The 14653-nt window shown below is 33.7% G+C and overlaps 1 protein-coding gene across 1 annotated transcript; it reads right to left on the bottom strand.

Moving 5' to 3' along the window:
- Window positions 1–11134: 11134 nt before the first annotated feature.
- LOC125212051 (GATA transcription factor 5-like) lies at window positions 11135–12599 on the bottom strand. Its single transcript, XM_048112083.2, has 3 exons — window positions 12452–12599; window positions 12076–12366; window positions 11135–11986 (listed from the first exon to the last, which is right to left on the bottom strand). The coding sequence occupies exons 1-3, from the start codon at window positions 12554–12556 to the stop codon at window positions 11345–11347; spliced, it is 1038 nt and encodes a 345-aa protein (XP_047968040.1). The 5' UTR covers window positions 12557–12599; the 3' UTR covers window positions 11135–11344.
- Between the last annotated feature and the right edge of the window lie 2054 nt (window positions 12600–14653).

Here is a 14653-nt window from a genome sequence, read left to right on the forward strand (position 1 = left end):
GTGGAGGCTTTGAGCTGTCGCTAACTGCAATCAAAAAATCAGATAATTAGTCCACTAAAATGCAGATTCAATTAATGGTGTGGGTATATATAACTGTTTAATCTTATTTGAGAAGTCACTATTGCTCAATAAGAGCTGTCTTTTTTCTATCTAATGGTTGCCATTTCTCAAAATGACCAAAAAAGTAAAAAAAAAATAGTTTCACATTTTTCCTCCAAAAAGAATAAAATTATATTCTCATCAAACTGTCACTTTAGATTGGTAAGATTATCTTTACTCTCCTTTTATATGATTTTAGTTATATTCGAACTCTATTTCAGTTATGGAGTAATTACTAGTTACTCCCTCCGTCCCGCTTAAGATGACACGTTTTCCTTTTTAGTTTGTCCCAACTAAGATGACACATTTCCTTTTTTAGTAACTTTCTCTCTCCAATTAATACACTCAACCACTTTTTCTCACTCCTATTAAAATATCCATCTTTCTTCATCTTTCTACTTTAATACCTACACTCACCTTCTCTCTCTCCAATTAAACACTTTAACCAATAACTCCTAAAATACCGTGCCGGCTAAGCAATGTGTCATCTTAGCCGGGACGGAGGGAGTAGTACTTAGTACTAATAATTTGCACTCTTTTTTTTCTGTGGTAGGTTTTTTAGTTTTGTAATTATTTGAACTCCTATTTTCTTTTCTAGATTTTGATTTCTATTTTTAATTTCTTTGATTTTTATAATATACTTTATTACTTTTTTTTATCATTTTTTATAGTATTATATTATATTATATGCTTTGGAATATTATTTTTATCATTTTATATATTATTATGTTTAGTACAACTTGTACCTTCATACAAAAAAAATTATTTCCATTTTAATTATTTTATTTATATCGTAATTATTTGTTGTACAATTCCGTACCCCCAAACTAAAAATCTTGGATCCGCCAATGCTATCCCCTACCAATATATGTATATTATTTGTGAAATTAAAAGTTGGAAATAAAAAATAAAAAAATCAGCAGTTTTAAAAATATATATGGCATAATACAAGAGAACTTTCAAATAAAAAAGTATTTTGCCCAATTTTTACTGTGTAGAAAAAGGAACAATTTATTTATCTTCATATCATTTTAAGTTTAAATAAAATGATTTAAAACCTTATTTCATTAATATACTATGAATGGTTGTTCTATCTTTGTTAATTTTTTTAATAACGGTGAATATTTTTAAGAAGAAAATCAATTACATATTTTAAACAATATAAGTAAGGAAAATTATAATAGTATAATATTCCTCTTATAATTGTTAATAGGGTCAAATTAGTCATAAATATATGTATTTAATGATGCTATTAATTAAAAGTAATTTGATCTTATCCTATTCAAATTTGAAGGGCAATTTGTGTGTACAATTTCTATAAATTTATCTTTATTTTTTTTAAAATGTCTACATAAATGATGGGTTTCGGGTTGCATTGAAAATCAAGATTTTGGTTGCAATTGCTTGAAGAAAAGGGAAAGGAAATTTTGAAACAATGGTTCACATGGGAGATAATTATTACACTCAACTTAGTAGTCATTAATATAAATTCAAGATAACCTCCATATTGGAATTATCTGGAATGCACTCTGACAAAATTTGTGAGTCACAACTGGACAACATTATAAATCCATAATAACATGGTTAATTTCAGGATCCTTTAATATTATTCGTGTTCATTGAAATAAGGTACAATATATATAATATTCGGCATCATATATTATATCATATGACGAGTGTAGTGCATCATCATCTCTATTTAAAAGACATTATTAATAGTCCTAAAATGCTCCTATTTAACTTAATTTGTTCAAGGATCATTCTAAAATTATAGGTTGGGCTTAGCTCGAATTTAGTGATATGACTCATATTTCACTCTCTTTTATAATTTATATTTATTAATTTTTATTATACAATATACATATAAATCATATTTCACTTAACTTTTTTCATCATTTTTTCTTTAATTTCTTCAAACAAAGACGAGTCAATTAAGATAATTATTACTATTTATTGACTATAACATACTTACATATAAAAATACGAATTATCTTTTACTGACTTTTTTCATCAATTATTTTTAAACCAAGATGTCAATTAAGATAATTAATCGTACGTTTAATTAAATTTAAGAATAAATTTGTAGAAGAGTAAGAATGTACTCGATCGACAGTATTGAGAGTGGACCAAATCCTACCTTCTAGTCACATGTTTTATCACTTTTCTCCTAACTCTATTCTCATTTGGCAATGAATTAAAACCCACGCCTTCAAATCCAATCATACAATACCTAATCTCTCCATATACTTTTTACTTTATAAGTAATAAAGTTATAGGCGTAATTAAGAGTTAAAAGAATTACTTGGAAATTCAATGGCTGTTTGGGGAACCTAATTTTCATTCATATTAAAATTATAAAATTAATACTCCGTGTTTAAAAATGAGGATGATATTTTCATAACTTTTTCCACTTATACAGTTTAATTCGTGTCAAATAAAACTTTTATTGGTAAATTAGGATATAAATATTATTAATGATTAAACTATATAAAAAATTCTTTTTTTATAAATTTCAAAAAAATTAAATTAGTAGTAACATAAAGTAAAGGGACACACAATGGTTAACCTTAAATTTGTTTATATCTCAAAAAATTTGTTTAGAGCAATCACAATAGATGCCCTTCCGCCATGTTACTATTCTCTCTTTCTTTCTTTTTTTGCGTTGGGCCACAACTCACACAATGGATGCCATCTACCCCCGTATGTCACATCAATATAATTGACACTTTTATTCAAAATTTTGAATAATAAATGTATAAGTAATTGTATTATTACAATGAAATTCATAATTTCAATAATAAATGCATAATTAATAAGATATTGTTACAAATTTAATTATAATTAATAATATTAATAATTTATTAATTGAAATTTAAAAAATATAAATGCAATTAATAGTAGTAATAATTGAAAGTAAACAAATATAAATACACAAAACCACCCCCATCTCCCACCGCGCTGCACTGAGCTCGCAACGAGTAGATTCTCTCCCTCACATCCCCCCCCCCCCCCCCCCCCCCGCGCGGCCTCAAGCGTCCCCTGCCCGCCGTTGTGCTGTGGATGTTCTTACTATTGATATTGACCTAATAAATAAAAATGAAAAAAAAAAAAAAAAATGCGTCGAATACTATACTCCGAACCAATGCTAGTAGCCTTTTATCAATTGAAATAATCCAGCTGCTTTATTTTAGTATTTTTGTACAAAAAATCGTTTTAATTAAAAGTATGTATAATCCAATAATGTACTGTAAAGGTGATTTGTTTTGCTAGCTTAAATTGAAATCTATAAATGGTCAGACTTTTGATTTTTGAGTGAATTATTACTTCTATAGAAGTTTATTGCAAAAGAAAAGTTATTCATTTGGCCATAGCATAATACAAAAAGTATTAAAAAAGTCGACAGTAATAAGATAAGTAAGTAATTAGAGTATGTTGGCTTAGTTGAGATACCGAGAGTGGGGACAAAATTGATTTGGAAGAATTCTAGTTGTCCCTTTTAGCAACTGAGAGTGGCCATCTCTGTCCTATATATAGTGCAAGAAGGAGAACATTGACAAATAGAGGGAAATGGGTTACGGGTTACTTGTTTGTGTGTGTGTTTGTTTTTGTGTTGTGTTGAGTCCTAATTACTTGGTTTGTGGTGGCGATGAAAATGGTGTGGGTGTTGAAGCTCTTATGAGGCGGGTGTTGGATGATGATGTTGATGGTCATGCACGGATAATGAATTCGACTTTGGTCGATAGTAAGCATGACATGGGGAATGGTGGCCATACTGGTGGTGGTGGAGGTGGTGGAGGTGGAGACGGTGGTGGCGGTGGCGGTGGAGGAGGAGGAGGAGGTGGTGGAGGCGGCAGTGGAGGAGGAGGAGGTGGCGGTGGAGACCATGGTGGTGGAGGTGGTGGTGGAGGCGGCGGTGGAGGCCATGGTGGTGGAGGTGGTGGTGGAGGCGGCAGTGGAGGAGGCCATGGTGGTGGTGGAGGCGGTGGCAGTGGAGGAGGAGGAGGTGGCGGTGGAGGCCATGGTGGTGGAGGTGGTGGTGGAGGCGGTGGCAGTGGAGGAGGAGGAGGTGGGGGTGGTGGCGGCGGTGGCAGTGGAGGTGGGGGTGGTAGCACTGGAGGAGGAGGAGGGGGAAAGCATAGGAAGAGACATCCAGGTGGAAAGGGATCGGGAAGAGGTAATGGTGGTGGAGGAGGAAGAGGAGGAAGTTGTGGGGGAGGGAAAGGAAGTGGTAATGGTGGAGGGCAAGGAGGTGGAGGAGGCAGTGGGCACGGGGGAGGTGGAAGTGGTAGTGGAGGAGGCAGTGGAAATGGGGGAGGGAGCGGTGGTGGAGGAGGACATGGAGGGGGGGGAGGTAGCGGGGGTGGCAGTGGTGGAGGAAAAGGAAGTGGCGGTGGAAATGGAGGAGGAGGAAATGGAGATGGCCGTGGATCTGGTGGTAGAGGTGGTCATAAGGGGGGAGGTGGAGGAGGGGGAGGAAATGGAGGTGGTCATGGATCAGGTGGAGGTGGAGGTGGTGGTGGTCATAAGGGGGGAGGTGGAGGTGGAGGAGGAAGTGGTGGTGGTGGTGGAGGTGGAGGTGGTCGTGGATCAGGTGGAGGCGGTGGTCATAAGGGTGGAGGGGGTGGTCATATAGGGGGAGGTGGAGGAGGTGGAGGTGGAGGTGGAGGTGGTGGTGGAGGTGGTGGTGGTGGTGGAGGAGGAGGTAAAGGATGGGGTGGTGGAGGAGGGGGTGGAGGTTGTTGGGAATGGGGATGCCGAGGACATTCTCCTCCACACTAAACACCAAAAATGCCATGCATTTACGTGGATTGCCATATAAATCAATCTTTAACTTCCCTTCATGGATGAGACTTTTGGCTATAGGTCTCTTGTCTTCTAGAAAAGTGACCCAATGTTTCTACTTCATTAGCTATTAATGGTTTTTGTTTGAGCATCACAATTGTTTTGTGAGCGCGATGTTTTCTTTAAATTGCATGTCAATTTCTTATCGTCCCAATTCTTAACTAATACTACTACGTACTAGTATTGAATTTTCTCATATTAATGTAATTTCTCATGAAATGCAAACGGTTTGGCATTAATTGTGTACATGTACTATAATTTTAAAGTATTAGTAGTATTACTTTACCTATTTATATATTGCTAAAATGAGGACCTTGAAAGGATTTTAACCTAAATGAAAACTCTCGTGGCATTCACAGTTAGTACTTATTTTAAGAGCTCGGTAAATCGGTAATGGCTCTTATCTTTATACTTGTTAATATCTTTAATTAGTATCACTACTTTAAAATAGTAGGAGTATATAGTATATTGCAAAATAAACGTTGTCAACTTGCTTTTCGAAAAGAAAATTAGAGTCAAATGTAGAAAGACAAATTTTATTTCATTTTTTAAATGGCAAATAGCTACAAAAACTCATGAGTTTTGATCAAATAATTAATTATTCCACAATATTAAAAATCAACTGAAAAATCATGAAATTTGAATTTATATTTAGTTTTTTAATGATGAAAAATACAAGGCATTAATGAATAGTATATTTATTCACATTTTTCTATCAAACGATGTCAATTTATTTTAATTGTCTAATTCATCTATACCCTAATGTGTACGTATGATTTTTCAATTTTCAAATAAGATACGACGACTTTTAAATTACATATACCATCACCAAAAAACCATCTTTGAATAATTGAGAACAAATTCAGACCCTATCGTTTTTCTAACTAATTTTCAAAATTATGGGACAAAATAGAATTTAACTAAACTTCATAATAGTAGTATTATTTTTTGGCAATTTTCCTTTTTCTAAAATACAATAACAATTATCCACTTGATGTGTAAGCAAATAAAGTTATCCTTAATAAAAATAAATATAAATGAAAACAAACATTCCTAAATCAAATCCAATTTAATGATATACTCCATAAAATACTCTTAAATTATCAAATTTTTATGAGTAAAGGCCAAAACTGGTCCTGAACATATACCTATTTTATGATTTTGGTCCTATACTTTATCTTTTGAATTTTTGTATCCTGAACGTTTTAATTCAGATCACAATTGGTCCTACACTAACAATTTCGTCAATTTAAAACGGTTTTAACCCGAATGAGACTGTTAAAACCATCAAAATCGGTCAAAATTAGGTTAAAACCGTTTAAAAGTTGACGAAATTGTTAGTGTAGGACCAATTGTGATACGAGTTGAAATGTTCAGGATGCAAAAATTTAAAAGACAGAGCATAGGGCCAAAATCGTAAAATTGGCATATGTTCAGTACCAGTTATGGCCTTTACTCAATTTTTATTGATAATATTTTGCAGATTCATAGCAAAATATGAATTTAGGTTTATGCTCCATGAAATTTGCAGTTCGATGAAATATATATCTTGGAGAAGACAAAACGAGATAGTAGAAGATTTGGACAAAAATTAAGCACTCAAATGTATTTGAGACTTTTTTTACTTGATAGGACTCATTGATGAAGATTGGTCACATCGCATATTATATAAGTGGCTATTTTACTGGAAACCATATTATTAAATGTTAGGAAACAATGCATTTCCATGAAAGAAAAGGTTAGGTAACAGAGGCTATTTGTTAGGTTTCAACCATTCTATACTCTCCTCTCTTTCATCAACAATAAAATACTTCCAAACTCACAAGATATTATGGAATCTGCATGACTTGATTGATTCAATTGCTTATGTTATGAGATTTGAGAAATAGTGCCTAATAATCTCATTTTTCTATTTTGGTTCATCCGTGAATAGAAGTCTCGGTTCATAATTACTACTCCATAAATGGTAAAAATGGTCATACATTCCACTAACTCTCATTTAAAACTAATATACACAAGTGAGACTCATATTCTACTAACTTTCTTCCACCTGTTTTTCTTAACATTTATTAAAACTCACGCCAGATAGTAGGGGTGAGCATTTAGGTTTTGGTTTGGTTTTTAATACTTCCGTCTCACTCAAGATGTCCACATTCTTGAATGGCACGAAACTTTAGAAAGAGTTGTTAAATGAAGTAAATAGAGAGAGAGAAAATAGTTGAATATTTTAATAAGGAGAGAAGAGGGGTAGATTTATTTCCAAACATAAAAAGTGGACATCTTGAGTGAAACAAATTAAAAAGAAAAGGTGGACATTAAGACGAAAGAATACAACATAATAAAAAAATCATAAAGTTCAAAAAATTTATATAAATTTGATTTTTATATATGAATTTTATATAAAAATAATAATGAAAGTAAAACTGTATTCTATAAGATTTGTCCTTGTCACAATAATGATATTAGAAAAGTTTAACAGCCTAGCCTTAGGTTTTTGGGATTTCAGCCCACATTTTCAGTTTGAGCCATACGTTTTCTCAATTGGTAACATTATGGACAGATTTTAGAAAATTTTAGATTTTAGAAGCGTCTTAAATTGAGAGAGAGAGAACAGTTGAATCTATTTGCGAAGAGATAAACAGATTATTGAAATCAACAAATCTACGTGACTAAATTTTATATAACTAAAAATTAGTTTATCTGAAAAAAATTAGGTTTATTTATATATTTAATTAAAATATATGGATGTATATATAGTACATGGAAAGTGCATAATATTGTGGTCATATATTTATGATTTGTGTATAATTATTTTACTTTTTTGGAACCATAAATGTAATTAGTGCATACTTTAATTCAAATTTTAAAAACAATAGAAAAAAAAGTTCAAATATAAAAATAAAAAATAAGGTTAAAGGCCAATAAGTCTTTTTAACTTGTCTACTTACTATATTTATTATTTTAATATAAAATTAATACATCAAATTATTAATATAACCTTATTTTGGTTGTACAAAATTTGATTGTTTATCATCACTCGATTGAAATAATGATAAAAACGAAAAAGTAATTGAATGTATTAATAGTTGTTTTTTAGAAATTAAACACATCTTTTCTAAGAGAAAAGAAATACTCTATTTTAATATATTGAAAATATATAAAAATAAGACTCACATCTATTAACATTTTAATTATTATCTAAATTTTGGGTCAATCACAAATAAGACATCTAATATTGAACCTGGTGACTACTTCCTTTGTTCCATAAGAGTGGAGACATTTTTATTCGGCATGCAAATTTAAAAAAAATGTGTAATATATTAAATAAAAGGATAATAAATATGACTGGTGAAAAAGTAGAGATAATAAAGTAAGAGAGAGTGAAGAAGAAAATTACTCCACTACTATAAAACATACTAAAATGACAAATGATTTCACTTTCTATAGAACAGAGTGAGTAATTGTTATTCACATGACTTCATTCACAGATGAGACACCCAATTTCAAACTTATACAATAGAGAGCAGTTACAATATCTCATGTGACGTGAATAGAATATATATAAGTCATAACATTTGAATTTTACACAACTTTCAAACTTCCCACCCATTATAGTTAGAATTCAAATATTAACGTTGCATATCAAAAAAACAAAAAAATAATTGCTTGAAAGTGAGAGGCGCCATTGACGAGATTCCGACCACTAAATAAATTAGTATTTAAAAATTTTGTAATATCCAAAATGCTAATTATTTTAACTATAAAATTTTAAACACTAGATTGACTGGACTTGGTTGAATTATTGAATATTGGGCGGGAGTTGAGATCGTTGGGTCATGTGCAAAGCACGTGAGTAGCGTAGAGTGCACATTTAATCATACCACCCATTTTACTATCCTTTATTTTCGATTATTTAATTTCACCAACATCTAAACCTTTGACTTCAGACACATTAATCATTGTTTACGATTTAATTAATCACAGACGGCGTAAGTATATTTGTTTTAGACAATGATCATATCCCACATTTGGCATCGCCTGCTGATTACTTTAGATTATCCAGTGATTAATTTTTTAATAACAATTAATTATCTAGGACTGTTTTTCGACTTGGGTAGACACCCGTACTTAATAAGGGGTACCAAAATTAATTAATATCCCTTCCGTCTATGATTTATAACAATGTTCAGATTTGTTGCTAAGTTTTAAAAAATATTAGAAATTGAAATTTAGTTAAATATATAGTATTGGAGTGTGCGGTCAACTTACCTAAATTAGAAAGAAAAATATAACTAGTAATTATAAACATACTAAAATATCAGTGTAACTAGTAATTATAAACATACTAAAATATCAAACTGAGACATTTTATTACGAACATATAGAATATTAAGGTATCCAAAAACATGACGAACACACATGCAAATATCTAGAGAGAAAAGAACTCATTTATTTGTATTTAGTACGTTGCCTACGTCCACCTCAAAATATTCATGTTTTGAGAGCGTTGTTCCTTTTTTCGGTGTCGTTAATATTCATCTCGTCGAATAACATAGGTCGTGAAGGTATTGCAGTGTTGAGGGGGGTGCAACTGTCGTGGACGGCAACAAGGATATTACGAATTGAAAAAATAACTATTATTTTTTAATACACATTTATTTTATTTTATTTTATTTTATTGTATAAGTGGTGGTCGATTAAAAGATGTTGCAATTCTTTTAGTTGAAATCCTAATATATATAGCCTGTTAGTTACTATTAATGTTGGTGAACCTAATGAATAATGTTATTAACCCCTAAAAATAAAATCATGAGAGGATCCCACTGACCTATCAGTAATTTCTCTTTGCTGCAATTCTAACACTCTTTACCTTTTTCTTGTCTTTTCCTTTGAACTATAAAAAATCCCTCTCAGGCTCTCACTGACAAAAGAAAATAAAATTTACTAAAATTAAAAAGAAAATAAAATGAAATTGGATTGAAGCCACACTCATGAGCCAGACAATCACATACACAATATATATGTATACATATGCAATACATCGAAAATTTAACTTGATATTTTAAATTTAATATATTATGATTCCTTGCAGAAAGTGTACATCCTATTGTCCAACAAAACCTGGTCCACATTTAACATCCACAGTTTTAATTTAACACCATGTTTGGACATCCCCAAAACCAACATTCGTAAGTATTGATCACCGGGCGACATTTTTGGTTTTTTTCACCTGGCCCGCCTTTAAATTTATGATAATTCAATCTCTAATAGTAATTCCCCAAACACCCCCTTATTCTATTTCAGTTCAAATCTTGAATTTAGTAATCTTTGATTGATAATTACAAATATTCGATATAAGTAATGCCAAAAAAACTTTCATCTTAATTCAAGATTGTCCTCTCCCAACTACTTCAAGGGACACCAATTCAACCTCCTAGAATATGTCTGGATTGTTGGTCATCCCAAAAGTAATTTCTCATACTTCTCTATCATGTGATAGAAACTATACATTGACGTGACATAAATTTGTTGAGATCGATTGATAGTCAGTTCGGTTGTCTTGTGTACTCCTAACGAGAGATTATGTTTATTCTTATCTCTTGTTCGGTTGTCCTTTTTTCGAAGCTCAGTTCACGACATGTCTCTACAGTGTCAAGATTACTTCGTCTTACCAGAATCAGAATAGAGAGTTGTAATAAAAGAAGGGAAATTTTGACCCATGATGGTGTGTGTATATAGGATGATGGGTAATGATTTGAGAGAGAGAAGAGGAGTAAGTGTGAGGATATGAAATTGAGAAAGGTGAGAATGCAAAATGCTTAGGAATCACGCCATCACCATTTTGTTTCCCCACCCAACCCATGTGAACTATCTTTGTTAGCTTGTGGCGTGCACCCCCTTATTATCTCATTACCTTTTGCTTTTCAACTCCCTCCCATTTTTACTACTTTTTCTGCCTAATTAATCATCTTTTTCTTCACATTTAAATCTTAATACTACTATTACTTCCATTTCATTGATTACAATTTCATACTACATCTTCGAATTAGTAGCTATATAGGTAGGGCTACAACTACTAGAAGTGGGCCACAAAGCAAGCAATAGAAGTCACACCTTTCTCTATTTAATGTGCATGTTTTTCCAAAATGAATTGCATATATTTGCGGATATGAAATTTAAAAAGAACCCCAAATAACGCAATTAAGGCCTTGATTGGAATTACATTAAAACATAAAACTTTAAAGTCTCTCCTAATCAGTTACATTGCCATGTAACCTACCTCACCAAACCATGGGTCCATAAAAAGAATATACACTAATCAAACCGGGACTAGTTAACCCGAACCGGGTCTTGAAATCCTACCTTAATCCTTAAAACTGATTTTTTTTTTCCTTTCCTATCTTCAAAAATTGGGAGCCGGCTGAACTGGGCCCGCGGGCTCGGTCTCCGACTCCTTTTTGCGCCGCATCTCGAGAACTTTCCGGTGGTTGTTCGAGTGCATCTCGACCGAGAACGTCGGGCTGCAAGCGGGCCGGTACTCGGGCAGGAGCCGGCCCGACTTGTACCTCACCCCACAAGCATTGCAAAGAGTCTTCGACCCGAGCGGGCCGGCCCGCCACTGCGGCGTCTTGGTAACGCCGCAATGGCTGCACCTCCTCGGCTGGGCGGCGGCGGCGACGCCGCCGTCGGCCGGTTTCTTCCTCTGCTTCTTAACGGCTAGTTTGCCTAAAAAGGACTCGCCGGTCTGGCTCTGGACCACCCACGGGTGGTTCGGAGGCGAAAACGACGTCGTCGAGGAGGACGAGGACGAGGAGGAGGTCGAGGACTCGGTGAATGAAGGCGACAAAACGGGCCAAATGCGAACCCCAGTTCGGGCCCTCTTGGTTCGGGCCTTGGTTTGTACTGGAGTGCTGAAACAGAGCTGTTCGCCGGCGGCGGCCTCTTTCTCCGCCGGCTTCGGCGGCAGTTTTCCGGTGAGTGAGTAGTCGGAAAATGAGTCCTCCACAAAATGAGACAGCCATTCCAAGCTCTCCAACCCCTCCACCTGCAAAAAGACTCCATCTTTTTCAGTTTCATTTTTCGAGAAACGTTTTTTTCCCAAAATTAAACCGAAAAATTGAAACTTTCACTCACGGGAAGGCTCAATTCACTCTCCGGGAGAGACCCAAAATCGCCGTTGGTCGAAACGGGGCTATTTTCCGGCGCCGGCGCCGGCGTCAGCTTCTCTTCCAAAACAGAGGAGGCAGTCTTGCTCTGGTCCTGTTCCTTCTCCTCCGGTTCTTCCAGTTGCTGCTGCTCCTCCTTCACTTCTTCAAATTCGTTAGAGAAGTCGAGGAGTTCGTCGACGAACAAGTCTTCGTCGGCGAAGGCGGCGGTTTTGAGCATCTCTGGTGCAAAGGCGTCTATGAAAGCGCACTCCATTTCCTGCAAACATAAATAGAGAAGCAAATTAAGCTAATTTAAACACGAAATTTGTTGGGGAAAAGAAAATGGAGGAGGAAAAAGGCACCTGGAGACGAGGCGAAGAAGGGTAGAGGAGAACAGGGGATAAAGAGGAAGGGGGAAAAGGGTTGAGTGTGTAGAGAAAAGGGTGGTGGTGAGTTCGGTAAAGCATTGAATGAGAGAGAATTGAAGAGAGAGAAAAATAGGGTAAAAGTGTCACACACCTAATATACGATATCTTAAAATTAACAAAAATTATTAATTATAACGAGCCATTTCTACTTTCAAAAATACCCCCGTCAGAATCATGAAAATCCGAGTAGAAAATGTGGAAAAACTGCGTGGAAAATGAGTCTCATCTCATTATGGCACATTTGGTAGAGGTGATAATTCATTTAGGGATGAAAATTCATAAATTAAAATGTTTTTGTTTATAGATTTTCATCCCTAAATGGGTTATCACCCCTACCGAACATGGCCTTAAAGTATACGATATTTTAAGTGGTATTCGGTTTGCAAGATAAAATAATACCAAGATACGTGATTATCTCATGATTATCCATCTAAGATTTAGTCGTGGGATTAATCTCATAAACCAAAAACATTACAAATTTAATCTTGGATACAATCTTACAAACCGAACACACCATTAAAGTATTGTTCGTAGAGATTTTTTCAAAATTAGAAAGTATATATTTTTATGGACTGACTAAAAGGAAAATTGTACGTATTTTTTTGGGATGGAGGTAGTATTTATTAAAGAGAAAATAGTGCTGTTTCTCTTATTTATAAACTTTATATTGTTTGTTTCTGACTTTTTCTGTGGATTGTGAGATTCTCACTGTTGTAATTTTTATTATATCTTATTTGTAATTTTTTCTTACTGTTTAAGAAATGTGGTAGATTTTATTATCTTTGAGATTGTGGAGATTTAATTTTTCTTACTGTTTAAGAAATGTGGTAGATTGGAATTACGGTTTCAGTTGCTGAATTAATGCCTTTTTTCGACGTAAGAAAAATTGAATATTAATACCGATATTTGAAAGCAAAGATGTCGATATATTTTAAATATAAATGACATAATCTCACTCCTTCGATGGGCTACATGTGGAATTTGGAATTTTATTCAAATTCGATGTATATATGACATGAACTTTCATTTTGGCGTAACATCCTACTTATAGATGATAAAAAAAAATGTATAATTACAAAAATTGTAAAAGCTTGTGGAGAGATTGCGGCATTATAAGAATCATGTGACAATAATTAATTATACATTCTGTTATGTTCAATTTTGAATGTCATCTCTATATCCTAAAGTATAATTTTTGGATTTCATCTTTTTATTACTATATTTTAGAAAAAAGTTAGTAGAACGCATAATTTCTCCAAAAATAACTACTCTTTTGGGAGGGAAAATGGAATTATAGGCTTGAATTTTGAAGAAAATATCCAAAAAGGATTGGGACCAATTTGTTGACTAATTTACAAAGTAGTTCAGCATCATCATAGTGCTGTGCTGCTTTTCCCGCTCTTCGTCTTTTAACTTAAATCCAATTTCCCACATTGATTTCATCTATATTAATACTACCATAGAGAGATAACCAATAACCAAATTATGCAAAAATTACCCAAAATTTCCTCTCCACGGCCTAATCAATCTGAGTGATTATTAACTAGGTGGAGTTGTTGTGACAGCTAAAAAGTTGATCCAAAATTAACTTTAATTATAGTAGTAACTGTTTTCCTACACGAATTTGATTTCATTAATGAATATGTGATCTAATCTTGCCTATCTTAGGGTGCATTATGTGTATAATTCAAACATAATTAAGTATCACATACTGTTGCGCCACATGATTTTCAACTTTCATTTGAATTATATGATGCATTGGAGTTTGTTATAGAGCTTTTTGAATGTGTACACTGCCAAGAATTTATGGTTAATCAAGGCATACAGGTACAATGAAGTAAAAAAATAAAGCCAGCAACCTAATTCAAGTGAGTATATAATAAATTTGTTGGTAAATTCATGAGGCCTGGGCTTATAATGCAATAGCATGTTACTTCTTTATTGCATTGGAATTTGTAAGTAGACAATTTCAGCATAAAATTTAAACTCACAAATTGAACCGAACAAATCGTTGCAAATTGAGAGTTAGAATAAATTTTTTTTATCATCTCGACATCATAACTAAGCTATTTGGGTAGGTCAAAACGAATCAACATGCTATTAAGGCTGACCCGAGCAAGTTGGGAGTCGACTCAA

Source organism: Salvia hispanica, chromosome 3 (assembly GCF_029641045.1).
Source record: "Salvia hispanica isolate PSC_SH4W2 chromosome 3, Shi_PSC_v1, whole genome shotgun sequence".
NCBI classification, from domain to species: domain Eukaryota; kingdom Viridiplantae; phylum Streptophyta; class Magnoliopsida; order Lamiales; family Lamiaceae; genus Salvia; species Salvia hispanica.